At 37.5% G+C, this 24,695-nt stretch overlaps 5 protein-coding genes across 14 annotated transcripts in view; 4 read left to right on the forward strand and 1 right to left on the reverse strand.

The window, feature by feature from the left end:
• Positions 1–2,919, forward strand: part of LOC127803182 (DNA repair protein UVH3) — a 47,077-nt gene extending 44,158 nt beyond the window's left edge. Inside the window, exons 15-16 of one of the 2 annotated variants that reach the window (XM_052339247.1) lie at positions 837–1,363; positions 2,208–2,356. In XM_052339247.1, the coding sequence (XP_052195207.1) occupies positions 837–1,340 (504 nt within the window). In that variant the 3' untranslated portion in view covers positions 1,341–1,363; positions 2,208–2,356. Of the gene's footprint in view, positions 1–836; positions 1,364–2,207 lie in introns of both variants that reach the window. The other variant, XM_052339245.1, reaches the window with a different exon arrangement.
• The window catches only part of LOC127803187 (protease Do-like 9), a 30,042-nt gene extending 14,070 nt beyond the window's left edge, over positions 1–15,972 (reverse strand). The window contains exons 1-10 of one of the 8 annotated variants that reach the window (XR_008023464.1): positions 15,649–15,968; positions 15,373–15,553; positions 15,056–15,247; positions 14,018–14,250; positions 12,577–12,702; positions 12,441–12,491; positions 12,228–12,332; positions 11,985–12,102; positions 11,102–11,261; positions 8,485–10,341 (exon numbers count right to left, since the gene is read on the reverse strand). Coding sequence is in view for 4 of the 8 variants with exons in the window: in XM_052339257.1 (XP_052195217.1) it covers positions 11,986–12,102; positions 12,228–12,332; positions 12,441–12,491; positions 12,577–12,702; positions 14,018–14,250; positions 15,056–15,247; positions 15,373–15,415 (867 nt within the window). In the remaining 4 variants the exon portion in view is untranslated. Of the gene's footprint in view, positions 1–8,484; positions 10,405–10,922; positions 11,262–11,918; positions 12,103–12,227; positions 12,333–12,440; positions 12,492–12,576; positions 12,703–14,017; positions 14,251–15,055; positions 15,248–15,372; positions 15,554–15,648 lie in introns of those variants that run through there. The other 7 variants (XR_008023463.1, XR_008023465.1, XM_052339257.1 and 4 more) reach the window with 7 other exon arrangements.
• LOC127803184 (WAT1-related protein At4g15540-like) lies at positions 5,228–7,356 on the forward strand. The gene is made up of 7 exons (XM_052339251.1): positions 5,228–5,515; positions 5,596–5,658; positions 5,744–5,860; positions 6,056–6,290; positions 6,522–6,680; positions 6,794–6,945; positions 7,020–7,356. The coding sequence occupies exons 1-7, from the start codon at positions 5,316–5,318 to the stop codon at positions 7,174–7,176; spliced, it is 1,083 nt and encodes a 360-aa protein (XP_052195211.1). The 5' UTR covers positions 5,228–5,315; the 3' UTR covers positions 7,177–7,356.
• Positions 8,548–10,565, forward strand: LOC127803183 (WAT1-related protein At3g28050-like). 2 transcript variants are annotated; one of them, XM_052339249.1, is made up of 7 exons: positions 8,548–8,741; positions 8,812–8,877; positions 8,993–9,106; positions 9,326–9,560; positions 9,643–9,801; positions 9,889–10,040; positions 10,168–10,565. In XM_052339249.1, exons 1-7 carry the CDS (start codon positions 8,548–8,550, stop codon positions 10,319–10,321), a joined length of 1,074 nt encoding a protein of 357 aa, XP_052195209.1. In that variant the 3' UTR covers positions 10,322–10,565. The 2 variants fall into 2 exon arrangements, with proteins under 2 accessions (XP_052195209.1, XP_052195208.1); XM_052339248.1 differs by having other exon boundaries at positions 9,643–10,040.
• A 3,134-nt stretch (positions 15,973–19,106) lies between the features above and the next one.
• On the forward strand, positions 19,107–23,945 carry LOC127803188 (alpha-dioxygenase PIOX). Its single transcript, XM_052339259.1, has 10 exons — positions 19,107–19,278; positions 19,392–19,655; positions 21,495–21,644; positions 21,756–21,889; positions 22,032–22,245; positions 22,371–22,516; positions 22,634–22,861; positions 22,952–23,154; positions 23,243–23,486; positions 23,559–23,945. Exons 1-10 carry the CDS (start codon positions 19,195–19,197, stop codon positions 23,782–23,784), a joined length of 1,893 nt encoding a protein of 630 aa, XP_052195219.1. The 5' UTR covers positions 19,107–19,194; the 3' UTR covers positions 23,785–23,945.
• The last annotated feature ends 750 nt before the right edge of the window (positions 23,946–24,695 follow it).

Here is a 24,695-nt window from a genome sequence, read left to right on the forward strand (position 1 = left end):
TATTACTATATTGTCCTTTACTTACTACTTAGGTCATGACATATAGTTCCTACGTTCTACAGGAGTAAGATAGGCCTTCATCAAAAAGGAAAGAACTGGGTGCTATATTCTTTTTTGGGTGAGATCTAAAATTAATTTGAAGATTTTTATTGAACTTCTCTACCACTTTTCTTGTTTTACTCTCTTTGATTTTTGTTGAATTGCTCACACATCATAACAAGTCATGTTTCCCTATTGCATGGGTTGGTTTTGCAGTATCAACTATGTGATGGAACACGACCATATGAATTGTCCTCATTCAACGCCGTCTCATAAAACTTTCCATATGAAGATAGTGTTGGAACTTTATCTCATAATTCCCTTGCTAGAGGGTTGCATTAGGAAGGGCATTTGGTTTAAAATTGTCACATCTGTTGTTTTTGCATGAATTTGTATTGTCAATGTGACTTTTAGAAGTCAATTGACATTATGAATGTCATGCCATTCCACTAACCCAAGTTGCTTAGAATGAGGTGCAGTTGGTGATGTTCACATATTCATAACAACAAAGGGCTAATGAAGTCCAAAACCACTTGCTGTAATTGGATGGTTCACTTGGCTGGAACGTAAGTTATATATAAGTATGCAGCTGATGGGGGCCTGGTCTTTTTTATTATTATTCTATTCAAAAATCATATAGTGTGGTTCATGAATTTTGAGTTGTTTATCTTCTAGCATGTGCTACTTGCTTTTGCTCACTGGCTTTGTCCTGTTTCTTTTCTTTGTTTATTTTTGTTATCAAAATGAGCAAGTTGATGGTGATATTATGATTTGTTTCATGGGCTTGATTGATGAAGACTCAACTGCGGTTGGAAGGATTTTACACTTTCAATGAGAGATTTGCAAAAATTCGTAGTAAGAGGATTAAAAAGGCTGTTAGAGGAATTGCGGGGAACATTTCCATAGAGTTGACCAATGATGTCATGGAAGATGTTTTGAAGACTACAAAGAAAAGAAGAGTAAGCCTCCGAGAACATGTGGAGGACAAGTCAGAGAAACCTTTTAGCGGACAGGAGGATTGTGTCTCTAAAGGTCAGAGCAACCCACAGAGGTCAAGGAGAAGGAAGCATGAAGAACTTGTACCATCTGAAGAAACAGCCACACATATGCGAATGCAGGCAGAAGGCGTTCGAAATACAAGACAAGGGATGGGTGCAAGGGGACGAAGACGGGGATGGGAGACAGGCCAAGCCTTGGGAGCAGTAGGAGGAAAAAGAACCCTGGTCATTCATATCGTGAGAGCATTTCTAATGATGGAAGCAATAATGATTACGAACAGGAAGTGCAAGTTGAAAAGTTAGAAGGAACCCAAGGAGCATGGAAGGTATGCATTACTGTTCTCCGTCCTTCATTTTGTAACCTTAATTATGAGGGAGATTTAACTGGTTTTTATATGATATATAATAAAGTAATTGACAGGGTTGTTCTATGTTGCATTCAGTTAAGTGCATATAAATAAATGAATGGGTAAAGTCTTCTATGAGTTTTAATTCATAAACCAGGCTCTGCATTTTGGGTTCATAAAATTTTCTTTGTTTATGGATGAAATGGAAGGCATTTGTAGCAGAATAGGGAGAGGATGACCAAGAAAAGCTTGGGAAAACTTTTTGATATAATATATGATACAATGACCTCATAGAGGATACGGCCATAGATAGAGATGCACGGTGGTCTAGAATTTATGTAGCCTACCTCACCTAGTGGGATTAACGCTGGGGATGATTGTTGTTATGGACATCAATTGATTTTTGTTTTGATTAGGCTATAGTATTGTTTGCCAAAAGCTGGGAAAACTTGTCTCACTAGGCCTTCAATTGATTTGAGTTGGTGTCTTTCCAGTTCCGGTGGGCCTTCGATTAATTTTTATGTCTGTCTGAATTAACCTTCTGGGCTGAGGGCAATCCTGCACTGAGCTGATGTCTTACTGGAAGACGTTTTTCGTAGACTGTGTGATCAATTAACTATATGGGGAGGATGAGCTTTCCCTGCAATTGCTCTGGGGATTTTTTGTTGGGATTATTACGCACAGTGACGTGGCCTCATGAGATTGAACTTTAGAGTCTCTGCTTTGTGCTCGGTCATTGCCTTCATCATCATCTTGTATTACATTTTTATTTCTTTTTCCCGTTCACTTGATTGCTAACCTACTCTCCTGTATAATCTGCCAGTCAACTCGAGCTCGGAAGGCAGTGAAATACACTCTGGAAGTGGAGATTGATGAAGCAGGTAAGGCAGACGAAGATGAAGATAACTGCACTGGTGAAGAGGCAGTGCAACAGGAGCTTTCCGAGGATCATGACTTAACTAGAGATGCTGAAGCGGGTCCTAGTGAGACGGACCAGGACAAAGTTGATGATCCTTCATGTTTGGACCACTCGAGTTGGGACTACCTTCAAACGGGAGGTGGTGGATTCTGCATAGATGGAGCTGAAATAGAACTTGAAACAGGTCAACCAAGTACTGGTCAGAATGACGATCCTTTGGTCGTGGCGGAATTGTCGAAAGCATATCTTAAAATGGGAGGTGGGTTTTGCGCAGATGAAGACGGAGGAACGGAGGATCCAGATGAACTTCCTTCCAGGCCTTCTACAGCTTGCACCAGAGACGATACCAACCCCGCTCATTTTGATAATCACCTGGTAGAAGCTGATCTTTATACTAGTCCACTTCAGTTGGTTGTATTGTATATCTATTCTATATATCCTGGCTTCCCCATTTCCAGCCAAAAGCCATATATATGAATGGATGGTAAATATATATTTAAAAGCTGCAGTAAGGTTGTTTACCTCACAGTTTGAGGGAAAATGTTCGTGTGCGTGTACTACTACTGCTCAAGATTTATGGGCGGATTTAAAACGGAATCGGTGGGTGGGTGGGTGGGTGGGTGGAGTGTGGCTGATAATGCGTGGGCCCAGAAGAATACTGTATTACATATTATTGTTAGCTTATTCTTAATTTGGTCACTAACTTTTAATTTGTTGGCAACTAATGTTTGATTTTTCTTGTAATATGGTCACATTTTAAAATTTTCTGTCAAAGAACTCGACAGAGTTGATGACATGGTGTTGAGTTGAGGTGGTTTTTATTAATTCTAATTGCCAGTTTAGAAGGGATTCGTATTTTTATTATATAATAATGAGAGTGAATAAAAAGTCGTCACAAGTGAGAGGACCACTTCTCTTATTTTTTTTTTTTATTTTACGTCAGCCCAATATCCTTTTTGTTTTTGTTATGTATCAATTTTGGCGAAAACTCTTGAGGGAAAATTTTAAATGTGATCATGTTATAAAAAAAAATAAAAAATTAAACATTAGTTATTCATCTCTAACAAATTAAAAGTTAGCAACGAAATTAAAAAGAATTATAAAGTTTAGTAGCTGGGAGGGAGGTCTTTTACCCAAGCAAGGCCATTCTCCAAGAAGACTGAAACGGCAATTGGTGGATCTAAAAAGGCCAAAGAAGAATTCAGGAGGATTACCCTTCCCTTTGATCAATGGACAATGACACGTGGCTCCGAAAGGGCGAAGGGCATAAAGGGAATTTCATCTTGATTTTTGCTTACGCATGATTTTAGAGAAATTCTATTTGTAACTATAAATTTTGCTCTTCGTAATCACTATATGTAAAATATTAAATTTTATTATTCGAAGCCACATTTATTACTTTATCCAATCATTTATATACCAAATATACCTTCTAAACACTCATTCCTCGAAAGACACACCCCACGCGCATCCAAACTATTCTTCTTCGCATCAAACCCTAATCTTCTTCCTGTTCTCCTTCTTCACGCATCAAACCCTGTTATTCTTCTTCTTCTTCAGACCACCGCTGACCTCTCGTCGTCGCCCACTTCGCTTGCCTCGCCTACTCTCTTCATTGGAGTTTCCTGAAATCGCAGAATCAAGTAATGCCCCTCCTTCGAGGGATTAGGGGTTCTCTGAACCGCAGGGTTCGGGGAACCCCTTACCCCTCGAATCTCGTTGTTCGGAGGGTTAGGGCCTCCCCGAATCTCACCTTTCGAGGGTAAGAGGTTTCTCGAAAAATATGAAAGCAACCATAACCTAGTTGATACCAATGATAGAAAATATGAAAGCAAATGATGTACAAAATTGAAACCGAACTTACCTAATTTTGCACAGTGGAATTTGGATCATATTAGGTTGAGTTATTGGTATTAAAAATTAAAATTAACTCAAAAGAAAAATTAAGATTAAAACAACATTAATTCAAGAAAAAATAAATATAATATTAATCCAAAGATTCGAGACGCAATGATTTAGACCACCGCTGACCTCTCGTCGTCGCCCACTTCGCTTGCCTCGCCTACTCTCACTCATGGGTTTAGGAGAATAGATAGTATTGCATTTTATATACATATTATATAGTATAATATTATATAATATGTTATATAATTGAATTCAGAAAAAATGGTTTTTTTCGAATTCATGGATTCGGGAGAATTGATTTTTCCTGAATTTATAGATTTGGAGTGCTTATCGAACCTTGAGATTCGGGGTTCACCAAACACCCAGAACGCTGAGGTTCGGGGCATCCCCTAGCCCCCAAGGCAATGTATTTTTTATTTTTTAATTAATTTTATTTTTTTAATTCATCTATCATGTATGTATATGTAAATTATATGATTGAACTAGTGATAAATGTTATAAATTGTATTTTTTCTCGTCTAAACGAGAGTACTCATTATCTTCTTTGTCAAATTCTGCATAAACATTTGCAGATAATAATTATCCATCGCTGATAGTAATGGCTGTAGCGGGGAGAACTCGGCTGAGCAATATTTGGGGTTGAATAATAGTGGTTGTTGCTTGGTGTTGAATAATAATGTTTGCACAATGTTCAGTTGTGAGTGAAAAAGTGGTTGTGGCGATGGTGGTCGAGAAAGTGAGTGTACGTACTTGAAGAGTAATGATATGTGATTGAGAGTCAAATGTTTAAATGAAGAGTAAATATGAATTTTTATCTCAAGATATTTTAAAACTAATAAAATTGAGTTATATAGAGAAAAATTTATGATTGTAAATAGAATTTTCCATCAATTTTATCTACGACAGCGAAAGCGACATCGACTCTTTTTGCATTTCATGTTGGTGGCATGACAGTCATTTCAATTCGTCCAAAGGAAATAATGATAGGAAACTCATCAGTGGACCCCTCTGCATAATCTGTTGATTCATTACTTCTGTATTCACTCTCAAATGTAGCTGTTCTTGAAATAGGGTCGAAATTGAACTGTTACTGTGTGAAGGAATAGGATGGGGCTGGAAGCTTGGCCCTGCGTGAAGGAGGGTTTACCCTTCGTACTGATGTTGATGATGGAGTTTGGCGATGTGTGCACCACCACTCTAGGCAAGGCAGCAATGAGTTCTGGGATGAGCAAATGGGTGTTCGTTGTTTACTACAATGCTCTTGGCACCCTAATTCTTCTTCTCTTTTTCGTCCTTCACAGGCACAGGTTTGTTGCTTCCCCTTCTACTTTCAGGTTTCTGATTCTTTATCTAAAAACCCAACTGAACGAACATGGTATTTTAACAGGAGCAAGCAGCCTCCAATTACTTTCTCCCTTCTGTGCAGATTCTGCATCCTTGCTCTATTTGGGTAATCTGTCTATATATCCATTAAATGTTAGATTCTATCCATATTTTTCATGAACGAAGAAGGGTATTTTTTTTTTTTTCCCCAGGATTTGTTTTGTGCAGATCGGCGGATACGCGGCGATCGACTATAGCTCTCCGACCCTGGCAGCGGCCATGGCTAACCTTGTACCAGCTTTTACATTCTTGCTTGCCGTCTCTTTCAGGTAAATCAATTTCAGTTGAGTACCACAGAACATGAAAATCAAGTATGGCTGTGAAATCTAAAATTTAAGAACAGACTTTTGGGAAATTGAATCAGATTGCCGTATTTCACAGCTTTGGTTCCTTGAGTTGATCTCTTTCTGCATTTGTGATTAGATCTTAATTTTCAATCTCTGAAAACTGTAAACAATTGTTAGGATGGAGAAATTCGAGTTGAGAAAAACAAGCAGCCAAGCAAAAGCCTTTGGAGCCATTGTAGCAATATCAGGAGCTTTTATAATGATCTTTTATAAAGGTCCATCACTTCTGATGGCCGCCGCATCTTCTAATTTACCTCATCTGCTTTCTCTGTCACGACAATCAAAATGGATCATTGGTGGGTTCTTGCTTGGATTCTGTGGCCTGGTGTACTCAACGTGGAACATTCTTCTGGTGAGTGAAAAACCACCCAGAATTTATTGCATGTACTCAGTGAGTTTATAGAATTTACACCAAAAAAGTAGTAGCTACAGCTTCTAATCCATACCCAAAAACACACCCAAAATTGCCTCAAGATGCTTCAATTTTAGCATTTGTTAAACAACGTTGTGCTTGCAGTTGCTTTGTTTTGATCCTTGTTCTTTTCCTCTAAAGAAGTCGATATGTAATGGTTCCTAATGGCAGACAGCAACGGTTAAAGACTACCCGGACAAGGTGACGGTAATCTTTTTTCAATGCTTCTTTGGCACAATCCAGTGTGCAATTTTCTCCATCATTGCTGAAAGAAATCCAAGTTCTTGGACACTGCAACCTGGCTTGGAGACGACTGCTGTTGTGTTTGCAGTAAGAAAACCATGAAAAACACCTCCTCCTTAATTGCTTCGGAACAAGTTCACCGAAGCCTAAGTTAACATGATGCAATCAATTGATTGGTATTTGTTTGAACTCATCGCCAGGCAGTATTTTCAACTGTGTTCCGAAGCAGTGTTCTGACATGGTGCCTGGACAAGAAAGGTCCTGTTTATGTAGCCATGTTCAAGCCCACACAGATGGTTATTGCGCAGTTCCTGGGGATCATCTTCCTCGGCGACACACTTCATCTTGGCAGGTAAATGTAATCCCAGTTATGCCGAGTCGGTGATTTTTGCTCTGAAAGTGATGCAATTTTGTAACTTTACGCAGTGTTATGGGAGGAACCATAATTGCTGCTGGATTCTACACAGTGTCCTGGGGAAAAGCCAAAGAGGAGGAGATGGTTGGCAGTGCATGTACATTGGAATCGTCCCCTGAAAACACCCCTCTCCTCCAAGATGGTGCTGCACAAGAGAGACAGGACTAAAGCTAAGGGCTCCGGTGCCAGTGAGCTTAAGTGTAAGGGGTAAAGGAGACAATATGAAATTCGCTGATTACACATATATGAACTAGTCTTTTTCATCTGGGTTTAGAACCCACTGTAAATAGGAACAATTTAAATACTAATATGTTAAACAATGGAAACCCACCAAAGGTTTGATGACGATTCCTTCATTGTTTAATACCAAGTGGTGTAAAAACTATAAACAAAAATGTTAAAAAGTCCTCAGTTAGTAGGCTGACAATGACAGCCTATGCATAGCAGAGTTGGTGGATATCTCTTTGCTACATCTCAACAAATCTCATATAAAATATTCATAAATAAATAACATAATGTTTATAATTGCAATTTTGTCTTTTGGGGGAAACAAAATTGGTTTTTCAAGTAACATGTGTTCCATGACAAATAGCACAAATTAGAAACTATTGCCACGTCACTTCCCAGTTTAATTTTAGAGTGGGGTAATTAAATATTAATATTTTAGTGTATTAACCTGTATATACGCCCAGTATATTTTAGTATTTTTCATGAAAAAAGCTGGATAAAGGATGAACAAAACAAGGGCCCAGTCCAGATGGGCCCTAGCCCAAAGAATGAGTTCTGGAAAACAAGCATAACTATAAGCCTGCGTCCACAGCCCATTATAAAAATGAAATTATAAAATTAAACTCGGTTACTTAAATGTCACGGACTCATGCATCAAAATATATGAAAATGGTTTAGTATTTTTGAAATATTTTTTATTCATAAAAGACAAAAAACACATAAAAAAATAATTTTAGATCATTTTTATAATTTTAAAAACATTTCAAGTTATTTTGTAATATTAAAAAACATTAAAAATTTAATTACACTTTCAATTCCGTTAAGAGGTAGAAGCGATTACGTCTATGATTTTTTCACCCGAGTACTTTGATTCGTTTTTTTGTGGCAAAGTCTCAATATACGTCATTTTCAAGAGCCCATTTTTCAATGGAAAGGGTTTGATCCATTGAATGAAAACCAACATCTATTTGTGAAGAGATTGAACTTTAATCAGAATGGAACTGAAAATGATCATAAGCGACGATGTAAACAAATTAAGACTTGGAATTGGAGGGTAGATTTAGATTGATTGGATTTGTATAAACAAATAATCAAACCCAAAGCACCCAATTTGGGGACAATAATTGAGCCCAGTGATGTTCCATTCACACCCCCACAACTAGCACCCATAATGCCTCGTAGATATCGCACGCACCCTTTACGAAATCGGAATTTGTCTGCTATGTAATGCAATTAAAGCAGCCATTGTTAACATCTAAAAGCAATCTGCAACAGAAAGTGTAGAGAGAGAGAGACAGACAGACTCAGAGAATGGACAGAGAAAAGTACTGGTACAGGGAGGTGCTGCCGGTGACGGCGATGGTGACAATGGAGTGCATGAACGTCGGCCTGAACACGCTGTTCAAAGCGGCCACCGTTAGGGGCATGAGCCACCACGTCTTCGTCGTCTACTCCTACGCAGTCGCCGCTCTCCTCCTCCTCCCTTCCCCCTTCTTCTCCTCCAGGTCTCTCTCTCTCTCTCTCTCTCCCCCCATATTTGTTTTATCTTTTGTGCTTCTGAATTTGATTTTGCAGATCAAGGACGCTGCCTCCGGTCACCTTGTCCGTCGCATGCAAAATCCTCCTTCTTGGGCTCATCGGGTATGAAGAAACCAGCAAGCAAGCAAACACAGATTTCGTCTGAATATTGATCAAATAATTAGAGATGGGTAAGATTGGAATCCTTGTTTTCTGAGCAGTCAAGTGTTGTGAACAGGTCCACGTCGCAGGTGATGGGATACACGGGAATCAACTACAGCTCGCCCACGCTGGCTTCAGCCATAAGCAACCTCGTCCCCGCTTTCACTTTCATCCTTGCACTCATGTTCAGGTGATGCCTCTCTCTCTCTCTCTCTCTGCGTTCAATTCAAGGAGCCACTTGTGTTACCCTAATCAGACAAAAGCTTTGGAAGCAAGACAATTTATTTATGTTTTCCGATGTGGGGTACTTGGTTTCTTTCATCTTTCTTGGACTGGGTTTCTCTTCTCGTCCAATAATGCTTTTTTTTTTTTTTTTTGGGGGGGGGTGGGGGCTGCTTTAAAATAATAGGATGGAGAAGCTAGCGCTCAGAAGCTCCACCAGTCGAGCTAAAATCATAGGCACCGTAGTATCAATTTCAGGCGCATTTGTAGTCACTCTTTACAAAGGTCCGGCGATCGCACCGCCGGGTCTGCCGCCCTCTGTTTCACTTCGTCAGCCCAGCTTGCCGCCGTCCAAATGGGTCATCGGCGGACTTTGCCTCACGACAGAGTATCTTCTCGTACCAATGTGGTACATTGTTCAGGTACCTCTTCTCTGCCTCTTCCCTTTCAACTCTTATCCTATGTTTGTAATATGGCGAGACTTTGTAAATGTCATTTGAGCAGGCACAGATCATGAAAGAGTACCCAGCTGAACTGACGGTGGTCTTCTTCTACAACTTGTGCGTTAGCATCCTAGCAGCGATCGTCGGCGTCATCGCGGAGCCGAATACCAGCGCTTGGAGAATCAGATTTGATATAGCATTGGTCTCTGTATTATGCTCGGTCAGTAGACAAAGAAGGAAAGAACCTTGTCGCTGCGGTCATAACTTAATAGCTAGACTGAATGTGGTGGATTCTGTGTTTGCGCAGGGCATATTCGGGTCGTTCTTGAACAATGCCGTGCACACATGGGTGCTGCGAGTCCGAGGGCCGGTCTATGTCGCCATGTTCAAGCCACTGTCCATCGCCATTGCAGTGGCCATGGGGGTCATCTTCCTGGGCGACACTCTGTATCTGGGAAGGTAATTTTACTCCACATATCGGCTGATTTGATTTGCCATTGTGAAGAGACGCATCAGGCATCTCCATAATGCGTGAGATCGATCATTTGGCCTTAATTATCATTCATTCCCTTTTCCTTTGTTGCAGCATGGTTGGAGCAACGATAATATCTGTCGGGTTTTACACTGTAATGTGGGGGAAGGCGAAAGAAGACATGGCTGAGGGTTGTGAAACTGGCGACGTGGAATCGTCGCCCTCATCTGATGAAAGAATCCCTCTGCTGCGAAGCCGCAAAAACTGAAGAAATGTAGACCGGGCCGCCTGGCAACTCAGATCTCAGTATCAGCAGAGCGGGTAGGTAGATGATTGGCATTTATCTTTCAACTGTAAAAAATCCTAAGCTTAAGTGACATCACAACAAGATGCATAGACGATGTACAGTTTAGAGCCCGGTTTGATTGCACTTTCATTGTAATGCTATGATAAATTACAGAAAACTAAAAAATACTGAAAGATCTCTCAAACAAGACTTCATATTTCTATCACGAACACGAAATGAGATCCCAGACATTAATAATGTAGGCATTGGTGTGATGTCGAACAGAAATTTGATATTTTTAGGAAGACAAAAGATTCGTTCCATGTATGAGCTGATTTGAAATTTGGAAACATGCATATATAGCATACAAGATTACTTTGTCACTGAAGTGATGGATCCCACATCTAACAATAAGCTAGAGGAGACATGATTTGCTCACACAAAATAAAAAAATGTTGAATGTTGAGAAATTAACAATATGTTCTTAGCATAAAAAAAAAAAAAAAACGTGTAAACTGTAAAGTCCGCATTCACTCATGGAGAGAAGCAAAGAAATTATTCGTAAAAAGTAAGCCATAAGAACTTCCATAAACATTTTTAAATTACTGGGGGGTTTACTTACAAATGACCTAAACCTCAGCAGCATTTTTGGGCATTAACATCGCATAACAGCGGCATTTTCTAATTCAGAGTAAGGTCAGGCAAAGTTTGTGTTTTAATTGACAATCCAATATACATCTCAAGTATAAGAGGGGATCATACCATACTACATTGGCTTGTGAGTGGGCTTATATGATCACGTGATGCAACTTTTTAACTAACATGTGATTGGATGGCATAACCGTGTATGAAACAAGAAGGGCATTTTGAAACAAATGGACGTGTCCTCCTTTTTCCCTATTGGCAATGGAATCCCAAAAACCTACATAAAATGCATTAGAGACAGCGATTCAGACCAGACTGAGCTAAATCAAACTGCTTCAAACTATAGCCTATACCAACCACCATATGGCATCATTCCTAGAACTGTATCGTGTGCAATTGTACAAGAAACCAAAAATTACTAAATGCCATTTGGTAATTGTCTAATGAAAAATGCTATTGGTACTCCTTGGGCTACCAAAAGGGATTAAAATCACAAAACTACCCTCGCTCAAATTATAAAATTACAAAACGCCATTCTCTCTTCTCCCTCTCTCCCCTCAACTAGTGACTCGATGCCTCCTCTCTCTTCCCCCCCCCCCCCCTTTCCCATGGCTGCCTCCAACAATAGCCTGTCGTCACCATCTTGTTGCTGTTGTCGCCTCGCCTCTCCTCTCCTGTGCCAACCGTCGGTGCATCCACAGCAATCGTCGATGTGCGAGAGGCAAGGCGACAAGACAAGGCGATAGGCGATTGCTGGAGGCGACCATGGGAAGGGGGGCGAGGAGAGAGGAGGCAGCCATGGTCACTGGGTGAGGGGAGAGAGAGGAAGGAAAGGGAAAGGTGTTTTGCAATTCGAGTTAGGGTAATTTTGTCATTTTAGCAGCTTTTTGTAGCCCAAGGAGTACTAATAGCAATAGCATGGTCCTTGTCTAACCTAACAGTGGGGGTTCTTTGAGCTGAAACCAGTGGTGCGTGGCAAACCAAGGACACAAACTTTCACCTTAACACGTAAAATCTGCTTCACCTCTTGAGATCCTCGACATGGTTGATGGAATACAATACGTCTTGAGAATATCTAAAGTTGCTTCTTTTGCGGCCTTAGTCCGCAGGATTGCAATCTGCACAAAGCAAGCACAAAACCGTTGTAAAATAGAGAACAAACCACCCCCAAAAACACCCCCCAATCCCCCCGCCAGGGGAAAAAAAACAAACAAACAAACAAAAGAACCGAGAGAGATAGAACCTGTTGATACTCCAGCTCAAATGTCAAAAATTCTTCATCACAGCTCTCCACCATTCGAGCCAAGGTTTTCAGATTCTTGATGGGCTTCCCATTGAATGCCAAAACCTTTGTAAGAGAGAACAAAGATGAAGTAAGAAAAAGGAAAGTGCCACTTCAAAAAGTTGACTTTCTATATCGGAACAAAATAGCTAAATCATGTTGAATGTTTTCAACCTGAGTATTCACTATGTCCTCGTATCCAACATTGATGTCAGCTGCAAGCACCTAATACAAATTTGCCAGAGGTATTATTTAAAGAGTTCTGAGTTCATAGTGCCTGCACAAATCAGAAGGGTTGAAATGGAAAGACATTAGAGAGGAGGGGAAAAAACGCCTGAGAAACAACAAGCAGCTGTTCATCAGCAGATTGTGCCATTGCATGTAGAAGTTTATCCAACAGTTTGACCGGAGCATCAAATTCATAATCTCTTCCATACTGCAGAAAAAATGGGAAAAAAAATGTTTAGTGTATCAAATTTGTATCCTTCAGAGAATCAAGCATAAATAACTGCCTCCATTAATTGAGGTTGTATTAGGTTCTAGTGTGTGTGCAATTTTGTTTGGCGTTAGTTTTTCTTTCTTTTTCAACCTATACTTTTTAGTCAAGGACCTTTATCATTATTGTGCATGTTTCTCTATTCCCTTTCATGTCCTCAACGACACATATCCATTCATGACTAGTAAATGACTTGAATAGCATTGTCTACACCTGGAAAAAGCGATGGTGATGATAATAACGATATTCCTCACTGTAGTTCCTAGAAGCAATAATATAGTTAAGAATTACGATTCACTGGAGACAGAGAACTAACTGAAAATCCATTAAGAATAGAACCAGTGGTGGTGTACAATCTGTCTTAATCAAAAAAGTAAAATAAAATAAAGAACTGCACACTGTGGGAGTAATAGATTCAATCGAGATCTTTAAGCAACACTACACACTACCATTGCATGTAGAAGTTTACCCAACAGTTTGAATTGATCATCAAAATTATAATCTCTGCCAGACTGCAGAAAAGTGAAAGCAAAACATATAATATATTAAATTTGTATCTTTTAAGGAATCAAGCATAAATAACTGCCTCCATTAATTGAGGTTTATTTAGGTTCTAGTATATCTGCAATGTCGTTTGGCTTTGGCTTTTCTTGACTTTTCCACCTACTTTTAGTTGAGGACCCCTTATCATTATTGTGCATGTTTCTCTATTCCCACCATGTCCCTGATGACACATCCATTCCTCACAATTAAATGACATATAAAAAGGTCACTGTGGTATCAAAACAGCAAAGCTTGAATAGCCTTGTCTAGCACCTGGAAAAAGGGATGGTATGATAATATTGATATTCCTCACAGTAGTTCCCCAGAAGCTATAATATAGTTGAGCATGAAGATTCGCAGGAACAGAGAACTAAATGAAAATCCATTAAGGGTAGAAACACTTGTAAAGTATAATCTGTTTTAATCAAAAACTAAATAAAGAACTGCATACTGTGAGTAATAGCTTCAATAGATCTTTAGTTATGAGATACTACACGCTACCCCCCCCCCCCCCCCCCCCCCCCCCCCCCCACCCACCCACCCAAAAAAAAAAAAAAAGACACACAACACCACAAAAATAGAAAAGAAGAAGATAAAACAAAGTTTCAGAGGGAAATATAACGGGAATGCAAGTCCGAATACTGCTGCAAACAAAAAGAATACGAAGGCAGACATGGAGAAAGTAAAAAGGGTCTGAAAATTAACTTCTTACCTCAGAACGCAAATATGGAAGAGAAACAGCTGTAAATACAAACCCACCAACAATATAGTAAGAAGGTGGTCTGCCCTTGATGTGTGCTGGTATAAGCCTTTTATGAGTTCCAAGTTTAATGTTGAACTCAAGTATCTTTGAATTTCGGAGAACTTCAACTAGAGCTCTATCCCCAGTATATTTCTGAGAGACAAGATAACTGAAAGATATACGCTCCCCATGCCTAAATGGAACTGAAATATGAAACCCAAAACAAGATGTCATGAAACGATGTCCAAGTACAAGTTAAAGAGTACAAGAAATTTTGACCACAAGATTGAAGGAACCTAGCATGGAAAATCCATTTTACAGTTGCAGAGTTGCAACAATTACTATCACGTAGCACTAAATGATTAGCGTCATGGCAGGGAGATTGGTACTGAAAGAGAAGGGGACAGATGGAGAGGCAATGCAACCACGCTTTTACATGATTTTGTCAAGCAGTGTACAAAAACGACAAGGGGGGAGCCTTGTGCACTAGGGATGCCCCTTCTTGTTCCCATTAAAGAGACCCCAGAAGTAAGTGGTACATGTGACCTAATGAAAATGAGAATCAACTGATCTTTCTTCGTATTTTGATGGTTTGATTTCACTCATTTTCAGTAGTCAACCATTTGAAAAACTGGTGTCTCAATTCTCAAGTCTTGTTCTTCCTAGTTTATTAAGGAAGTTTCTCATCAAATTTTATTGCCTACTAATATGAAATCAACCACATAAACAGAAGTTAATTACTTTCACATGAATTAAAATCTTAAGAAGAGTCATTTCAGAATTTGTAATGAAACATCAAGAATCTCCATATAATATTTCATTAGTTCAAATTCTCATATACTTTTAGAGGGAGAGCCAATATGTCCATGAGAAATCACTCAGGAATAAAGGATCTGCTATCTTTCAGACAACTATAGATTCAATAAGTACACAGTCAACTATTTGAAAACCACGAATTCAGTAAGTGGAGAGATATTTGAAATAAGGGAAATTTAAGTTTCTATTCACCTGTTCCATCATTAGCAATGTTGATCCCATTAAAGCTAAGGATGACATCAGATGGCTTCAGAACTTGACATTCTGAAGCTGTAGGTTCAATTCTTTTAATAAGAACTCCTTTCTGGTCAGAGTCCATGCCCATTGACATCCGCAGATCAGGATTTTCCATCTTCTGCCACTCAATACCCAGTATTGGAAATCCTGAAATTTTATAGACGCACAAAAAACATGTAAAGAACAAACTTAATCCAGACATATTGTTAAACACCCCGTATTACGTCCATCCTGCAATTGCAAATCCTAAGGATAATAATTAAGAGTTGTACCTGTATATGCTCCATTCCTCTCATAATCTTGAATAAAGTGCATGATAACTGTAGTTGGTATGACATAACCAATGTTCTCCCCACCTTCATGTTTAAGTGATTGAAAAGCAATGCCCACACATTTCCCCTTATTATTAAAAGCAGCTCCACCAGAATTTCCAGAGTTTATGGCAGCATCTATCTGTCATTTCATAAACAAAGATGCCAATAGGGTTGTCAATATAGATGGATGCTTAGTAAACGAAAAACAAAAAAAAATAAAGGGTTTTATATGACCTGCAGCCCTACTAGAAGTCCATACTAGTCTCATCCACAGCGGCGGGGCTGGCGCCGCCGGAAGTGATGTACTGGAAGTCCATACTAGTCTCATCCACTGGCTTTTTAGGTTTTCGGCCTCGTTTCCTATTGAGCTTGTGATCTTCCATTTTTCGGGAAAAATCAAGGGCTATTTCCCAGACTCAGGCAAGCGTTTTCTGTACGAGTGGATGGCGGACATTAGGGTTACGGGGACACCCTGCGAATCAAATGTTCCCAGTGGCAGCGAGGAAGACGAAGCAACGAGAACCGTCTTCTAGATGGGCCGGAGCTTATTTTGGGCTGGACCGGTACCAGTATTTGAACAGCCCAAGTGGTTAGGGGATGTTGTTCGGCCCAATCACAAAGCCCATTCTAATCTTGAGATTTTTTTTTTTTTTGTGTGGTTATTTTTAATATAAAAAAATTTCATACGCGTGCCGCCGTCGCATCTTCCGAGGCCCGTCCCCGGCCGGCCATAAGACCTCATCCTCCATCTCCCTGCCTTTCTGAGCCAAAAGCACAGCAGAAAATCATGGCAAGGGCACAGTACTGCGATTTGTTATCCACTGCCTATTTGATCTCCATCTCTCCTACGTACGACCATTCGGCGCCGCAGCAACTGGTTGATCAACTTTTCCCCGGCGACTATATATGTCTGAGATTGAAGGTTGAATTCATATATAAGTATGATATATATCTCCTTGTGAAGTATGTTAATCTCTGTCTTGCTTCGACTTGATTGTTTGGTTGCTACTTGGACTTTAGTTCTTCCTTATATTTTAAACATTTCAATTTCGAAATAAGTAATTACATAAAACACATAAATAGAAAATAACCTATATATATATATATATGTAGCTATTCAACTTTCCTTCTTTCAATAATTTAAAACAATATCACAAAAAATAATCTAACTAAAAATAAAAAGAATCCAAAATTTAAGACAAATAACTTGCATAAAATGTTTAACCACAAATTTGAAAAGAAGCTTGTCTACCATTACCATATAAGCTAAAGTATTTAATTAATAAATGCACTCATAGTTTCACCCCCTCCTTGCCTCCCCGTTGAAGTTGATTACAATTGTAATTGCATTTGTTAGTTTCAATAACATGAAAGTGTTTTTTACAAGAATCCATATGATTTCTCAAAATAGTAATTTTTTTTCTTTTTAAACATAATGATAATAACAATTACATTTCCCTCAAAATTTATAAATTTCGTAAAATAATTCCAAACTTATGACTTTGCTTTTCTCTTTACCTTTCCAAGTATTGTAGTATCACTAATTAATGTTGCACAAGTATTTGCTTGAGCTTGACTTGACTTGGTGCTAATAGTGTTGGAGGCCTTGAATTATCATCAATAAATTTGTAAAAATCTAGCCCACTAGGCCTCGCATGACTCTGCCATTGATTGCATCATAAGCTCACCTCTCGTCCGTCTCAGGTTGATGCATCCATCTTTTTGTATTTAATTTAAGGTACATGGGATGCCTACCTACGTGGTTCATGCAAAAGAAAAGGGAGTGGAAGTAAAAAGACACGCGGTAAGTGTCGCAGATCGCTCCCGTGGTCCCCCGCTAATAATAATAATAATAATAATAACAAACCCATGATATTTGATGAAGACACCCCAACCATTTTATTTTATTTTATTCACCCGTCAGTCACACCACCTCCGCTTCTGTTTTGCCAAAGGGATAATTATGGCATGATGCCGACGCCGCCTGCCCGCGTGGGTCCCCCATCCTTCATTTGTTTAATAATTAATTACTTTAACAAGAATGTGTTAAGTGAGATAAATACTTTTTAAGTTTAAAAAAATAATTTTTGTGTGCGCACTTGGATAAAATGAATTAATATTTAATTGTCTTTCTTTTCAGATTATTTTCATGTTTTTTTATAATTATTTAATTTTTTTATTATTTTAATCACGCCATTACTTAATTTCATTTAGGAATCAATTTAATATTTATATTTTAATATTTTTTTTATATAACATCTTAAATTTTTTATTATTTTAATTTTAATCATATATTTATATTTCTTAGTTAATTTAATTATTATATTTTTATGTGTAAAAAAAATAAAATAAGTTAAAAATATATATACTTAATGTACATAAATTAATATTTGGAAAAAAAATATAAATCTGAATGACAATACGACATCATCCTAGCTAAATTGACCCTACAAACTCGATCGTTCAATTGCGCCTTTGACCCTCCGCACCGCTCTGACCCTGAGGCCAAAAAAAAAAAAAAAAAAATCAAACCTTACAACTGTTAATAAACTTCAACTTGGGATATTTTAATTAATTAATTACACCTAAATTGACCCTACACACTCGTTCAATTGACCCCATCCACGCACTGCTCTGATTGTTCAATGAACCACAAGGCAAAAACCAAACGTTACAACTTCAACTTGGAATATTTTAATTAATAACACACAATCATCGTGACATGGGTTCCCTACCTACTACCACCATCTTGCATTATTCTTTTAGAGAAAATGTCAAAAAATATATATAAAAAAAAAATAACAAGACATGTTACATTGACTCACCGTAGCCACGTGGTAGTTGACGGCCGCCTTTCCCCGGAGAAAGCCGGGTCAGATTTGCGTGCATTCAATTCTAGAATTTTAACTTGAATAAATTCAAATCTCAATTAAAATTAAAATAATTATTCAAACCATCGAAAAATCATTTTTCAATCTAAAATTTGGGCCAAAAATCTTAACCGGGTAGGGTCAACATCCCAGTCTGTCCTGTCCTTGGAGAGACAAAATAGGTTAGATTACACAAAAATAAAAATAAAAAATATTTTTAATACGGAAGGAAAACACAAAAATATATATATTTTTTTAAAAATAAATATAAATAGAGTACAAAAAAAAAACGAAAAATATTTCAAAAATAGAAAAACGATTCTTCCAAGCAATTTCCGTGCAATCTTGCTAATAGGTTGAGAAAAATCAAAATGATTATTAAGTATAGAATGAAATTAAATGTTCAAATTAAAATGGATGAATGAGATAAACGGTTTATATTAAGATATAAAAAAGTTATTAAACTTTAATTTGTAATTAGAAGGTCATTAAATTTTAATTTAATATATAATTATATAAATATGGTCAATTATTATTAAAAGAGACTAATAAAATATTAATATTTTTATTAATAGTGTCAACATTCCGTTAATTTATCTTAACAATAATTGATGATAATTATATATTAAATTAAAATTTAATAATCTTTAATTACAAATTAAAGTTTACCCAAACTTTTTCCATATCTTACTATTTATGTGTTCTAACCAATTAAAATGAGTATCTTCTTGGAACATTATCACACACGTGTAGCCGTGCACGCAGGGGGCTCGTACGTACTGTCCGTGAGTCTATATATATATATATAGGCATCCTACATGTGGAGGAAGAACATGCGCACTTGTGGAATCCATATCTCTCTCTATATATAATATTCAAATAGCTAGCAAGCAATTAAGCTGTTATCGCCATGGGGCTGCTTCGTCTGCTCGTTCACAAAGACTTCCATGAAGCCCTAGCCAAGATGACTCTCACAGACAGGCTTCTCTTCCTTGTAATATATATATGATCGTTTTTTGTTTCGATCTCCCGTTCGATGGATGGATCGCTTAATTTTGTGCTGACGAGAGCGATTTTTTTGTTTTCGATCTTGTAATATGCATGCAGGTGATTCACTTGGTGGATAAGGCTGGGCTTTGGCACCGCTTGCCGGTGATCTTAGGGATGCTTTACCTTGCGATCCGCCGGCATCTTCACCAGCAGTACAATCTGCTCAACGTCGGCAGAACGCCGGTCGGCGTCAGGTTCAATCCGGCCGATTATCCTTACAGAACGGCTGACGGCAAATTCAACGATCCTTTCAATGAAGGCGCCGGCAGTGAATTGAGTTTCTTCGGCAGGAACATGCTTCCTGTTGATCAGAAAGCCAAGGTTTGTACCCGCTCAAAGAGTGAAGAAAGAGAAAGGAGCTTGGGAGACATCCACTAATTTAAAATTTTAATTTATTTATTTAACACTTTTATATAATTATATTCATCTCACTTTAATCGAACCCTAAAACGAGAGTGCGAGAGATACTCAATCCCACTCCGTTCTATTTGAGAGTTAGATTTTTTGTTCGTAGAAAAGAATGACTTGTGTTTTTAATTTATGATAATTAACAAAGTTATGCCTCAACATGTTATATAGTTTCAAATATTTCTAATTATTTGTGGGATCATCATCCTTGTGTAGTCTCCAACCCTCGATTATGTCAGAAAAGATAAATTGCAAGCATCAAAATCGAACTCACGACCCACTAAATTGACACCGATATACCTCTTTGAGTATTTTAACTAAGATCAAGGGTAACTTTTAATTATTCTTGCTCTTTATCTTGGTCATTTAGATTTTTACGGTGTCTGTTCAATTTTATCTTTCTCTATTTTTTTGTATAATTAAAAATATTTTCTTATTTTTATGGGTTTATATATAAATAAAAACTACAAAATATTTATTTAGTAAATATAAATTTAAATCTTTAGTTTTTAGTTATATATATATTGAGATAAAATATTTATATGTTTTTATCTTTAACTGTATATATTTTTTGTTTTTTAGAAATATCTTCATATTTATATATAGTATAGTTTATATTCATATATATTGATTTTTTAGAAGCTACCTTTATTTTTTATTTAATATATTTAAAAAATATATTTTTTCATAACAAATATATATATGTGTGAATATAAATTGACCCGATTTTGTTAATAGAAGAAAGTTTTGATAATTTTGAAAGAGAAAATCAATTATAGACACAAACATTTTGCGAGTGCCGTCTAGGCTTTTTCAAAATGTTTTCATTATCAAAATGTCAAAAAGTGCCCAAAAAATTTCAAGCCATTTTTGCAGCCTTAAAAATATTTCAAAACCGTTTGTAATATTAAAAAAATATTGAAAATGTTTTTCTAATTTAAAAACGCGTTTTCGTCCATAAAAAGATTAGAAATTTTTACGTTTTAACCTGTAGACTAGAGATGAAATTTTTTTTCATCTCTAACTGAAAATTTTTAAATTTATTATTTATTTTAATTAAAAGTAAGTAAATTTTTAAATTTATTGTTTGAATTATGTTTGATTATTTTATTTTTTTATATTTATTTTTTATTTTTAATTAATAAGTGACTGTTTATGGATGATAGAATTTACATTTATGTTATTTGAATATATTATAGAATTTATATTTATTTTTTAATTAAATATATTTTTTATATTAAAAATTATATTTACAAAAGACCCATTTATTATTTTATGTAAGTGTTTCCCCACGTTTTTGTTTTTCTACTTTTTTTGAAAAATATATTTTTTCTATTTTCATTTCATATTGTATTCATTTCTTGTTTTCATTTTTGTGCAATATAGGATAATTAAGAGAATATTGATTGTAATTTCACAAAATTTTGAAAGTGTTTGAGAAATAATTGCAAAAATCTTAATTAGATTAGATTTTTTACTGAGAAATTTTGTATAGACTTAGTCGGCCACGTAAGACTATAAACCCATAAATAAAATGAGGAGATGTAACATTATTTTTAAAACATGGGGACATGTGACATTATTTTTAAATTGTTCTAATTAAACTAATAGTAAGTCACATGCAACTACAAGAGTTGCAGCTATTTGGTGCCCTTATCAATGAAGCCCAGATGCATCCCATGTGCCTCTATACTCTTTGCTTTAACCTCTTTTATTAGTTGCAACAATTAACTAACACATACAAGCATGCAGCTCCTTAAGCCGGATCCGATGGTGGTCGTGACAAAACTTCTGGCACGTCGCCGGCTGATAGACACCGGAAAACAGTTCAACGTTCTAGCAGCTTCTTGGATTCAGTTCATGATACACGACTGGGTTGATCACTTAGAAGATACAAATCAGGTAATTAATTATTAAGTAATCAATTAATTTCCCTGTGCCCTATATATATAGTTAACTTCTATGCCCCCATATATGTACTCGCAGTTGATGGTTTCAACTTTATGATTGTAGGTGGAACTTACGGCACCGAGGTCAGTGGCCAAACAGTGCCCTCTCCAATCTTTCAAGTTTTACAAGACAAAGGAGGTTCCCACTGGCTTTTTTGAGATAAAAAAGGGTCACCTCGACATTCGGACACCTTGGTGGTACTAACACTTACTAGTGTCGCTTATATAATTGGCAAAATTATTATTATCGACTATATGTATGGACAAAGGGGAATTAATTAGTGGGGTGGGGTGCTGTAATTAATTAATTAATTGGGTTGTTGGTTGTGATGTGGACCAGGGATGGGAGTGCCATCTATGGGAGCGACCAGACGAGATTGGAGAAGGTGAGGACTTTCAAGGACGGCAAGCTGAAGATAGCCAAAAATGGGCTTCTGCTCCACGACGAAGATGGGATCCCGTTGGCCGGCGACACTCGGAACGGCTGGGCCGGCATCTCCGTCTTGCAGGCTCTCTTTATCAAGGAGCACAATGCAGTCTGCGATGCCCTCAAGGTATTCCAAAATTAAACACTTATTACGTACGTACTTCTAATATAATATTATAATAACAAATAATAACAATAATAATAATAATAATAATAATAATGTATGTGGGTGTTGCAAAACATGAAATGCAGAAGGAATACCCAGAGCTGGAAGACGAAGATCTGTACCGGCATGCAAGGCTGGTCACCTCCGCCGTCATTGCAAAGATCCACACCATTGACTGGACAGTTGAGCTTCTCAAAACTTACACATTGCTTGCAGGAATGCGAGCCAACTGGTAATTATTTATTTAATTAACATTAAACATGGATCTTTTCTTCATATAATCAACGTTAATATATTATATTATGTATATATCATGAATCGTTTCAATGGACAATTAATCTTCTGTAAGGTACGGATTGTTGGGGAAGAGATTCAAGGATAGATTTGGGCACGTGGGAGGAGGCAGTCTAGGAGGCTTGGTGGGTTTAAGGAAGCCGGAGAATCACGGGGTCCCATATTCGTTGACCGAGGAATTTGTGGGCGTCTACAGGATGCACTCGCTCCTACCGGATCACCTCTTCCTCAGGGACATCAACTCTCCACCGGGGCCCAACAAATCTCCGCCGTTGACCGAGAAGTAAATGATCTAAATTGATTCTCCACTCCCCAGTTAATTGGCGTTCAGTTCAATTAATCAATCATCACTAACTGAGGAATTAATTTTCAGGGTTCCAATGTCCAATCTGATCGGCAGCCAGGGTGAAAGGTCGTTGCAGGATATTGGGTTTGTAAGGCAGATGGTTTCCATGGGCCACCAGGCCAGTGGAGCCCTCGAGCTGTGGAATTATCCGGTGTGGCTCCGGGACCTTATTCCCCAAAATGTGGACGGCTCCGATAGGCCTGATCATGTTGACCTCGCCGCTCTCGAAGGTAGATGTCGTATTGTAAATAATAAAATGGATATAGGTTCGAAAAATCCTATGTTTATATATGCGTGTGTGTATGTGTGGATGCGCAGTTTACAGGGACAGAGAGAGGAGCGTGGCGAGATACAACGAGTTCAGGAGGTCGCTGCTGTTGATACCCATATCTAAATGGGAAGACTTGACAGATGACAAGGAAGCCATTGAAACGCTGAAGGAAGTGTACAATGACGATGTGGAGGAGCTGGATCTGTTGGTGGGGCTAATGGCGGAGAAGAAGATCAAGGGGTTCGCCATCAGCGAGACGGCCTTTGTCATCTTCCTTCTCATGGCATCAAGGTACGACTGTTAATTGGATCTGTATTTCTCAGAATTAATTTGGAATTGGTTATTGATTCTTTGGATTTGCAGGCGGCTGGAAGCAGATAGATTTTTGACGAGCGATTTCAGGGAGGAGACGTACACGAAGAAGGGGCTGCAATGGGTGAACACGACGGAGAGCTTGAAAGACGTAATCGATCGGCATTACCCGGAGATGACAGCGAAATGGATGAACTCAACCAGCGCCTTCTCCGTCTGGGACTCCCCTCCCAACACTCGCAACCTCATCCCGCTCTACCTTCGTCTTCCCGCCTGATCCCCCATCATCGCCGGCCGGTGATCGTCTGCTTGCTTGCCCGCCTGTAGTTGGTCTTCCTTCGTGTATTCATTTTCATTCAATATGTGGTGTTTAATAATGTTATTGTTTTTTAAAAATTTGAAAATAAAGAATAAAAATGATATTTCAATTTAAAATAATGGTAATATTCATTATTATTATTATTATTATTATTATTATTATTATTATTATTATTATTATTATTATTATTATTATTATCTTAAACACAATAATTAAATTTTAATAGATGTATTTTATCTTTAGATAATATATCATCTGAATGTATTTTTATAAATTATGAACAATAATAAGATAATTAGTAAAGAGTAGCAAAATAATGAATAGAAGTGTCGTAAATATTTATGTATTATCAAAAAATTATGAGCTATATAATTTGTAAGTGATATCGTTGAAGACCTTAATTAGAATATAATCCTAAGGTATTATTAGTTAGTGATGGTATAAGTAGACTTTTACAAATTGACTTATTAAACTCACGAGAGCCCACAATTGAGGCAAAGTCAAAAATTATTTGATTGGGGTTGAGTATAAATCTCTAATTAATTTTCAATCAAGGTGGGGGAGATGTATTTGATTGGGGTTGTGTACAAATCTCTAATTCATTTTCAATCAAGGTGGGGAGATGATATTTATTATCATTAAGTCGTTTATCATATTGGTGGAACCACGTCTCTTATTAATTGACACATAAAAGTCTATAATATGATGTGTCTGAATACGTACCACTACTAAAATTGTGTAACCTGTAAATTCCAAATTCACCCAAGTCTTTATGAATTAATTCAGAAGTTTACTTAATTTGATCAACTAATAAGTTGATCAAGTATCAACCACTTGAGCTGAAAGATTGGACCAAGTTGATACACATT

This window comes from Diospyros lotus, chromosome 6 (assembly GCF_014633365.1).
Source record: "Diospyros lotus cultivar Yz01 chromosome 6, ASM1463336v1, whole genome shotgun sequence".
In the NCBI taxonomy this organism is placed as follows: domain Eukaryota; kingdom Viridiplantae; phylum Streptophyta; class Magnoliopsida; order Ericales; family Ebenaceae; genus Diospyros; species Diospyros lotus.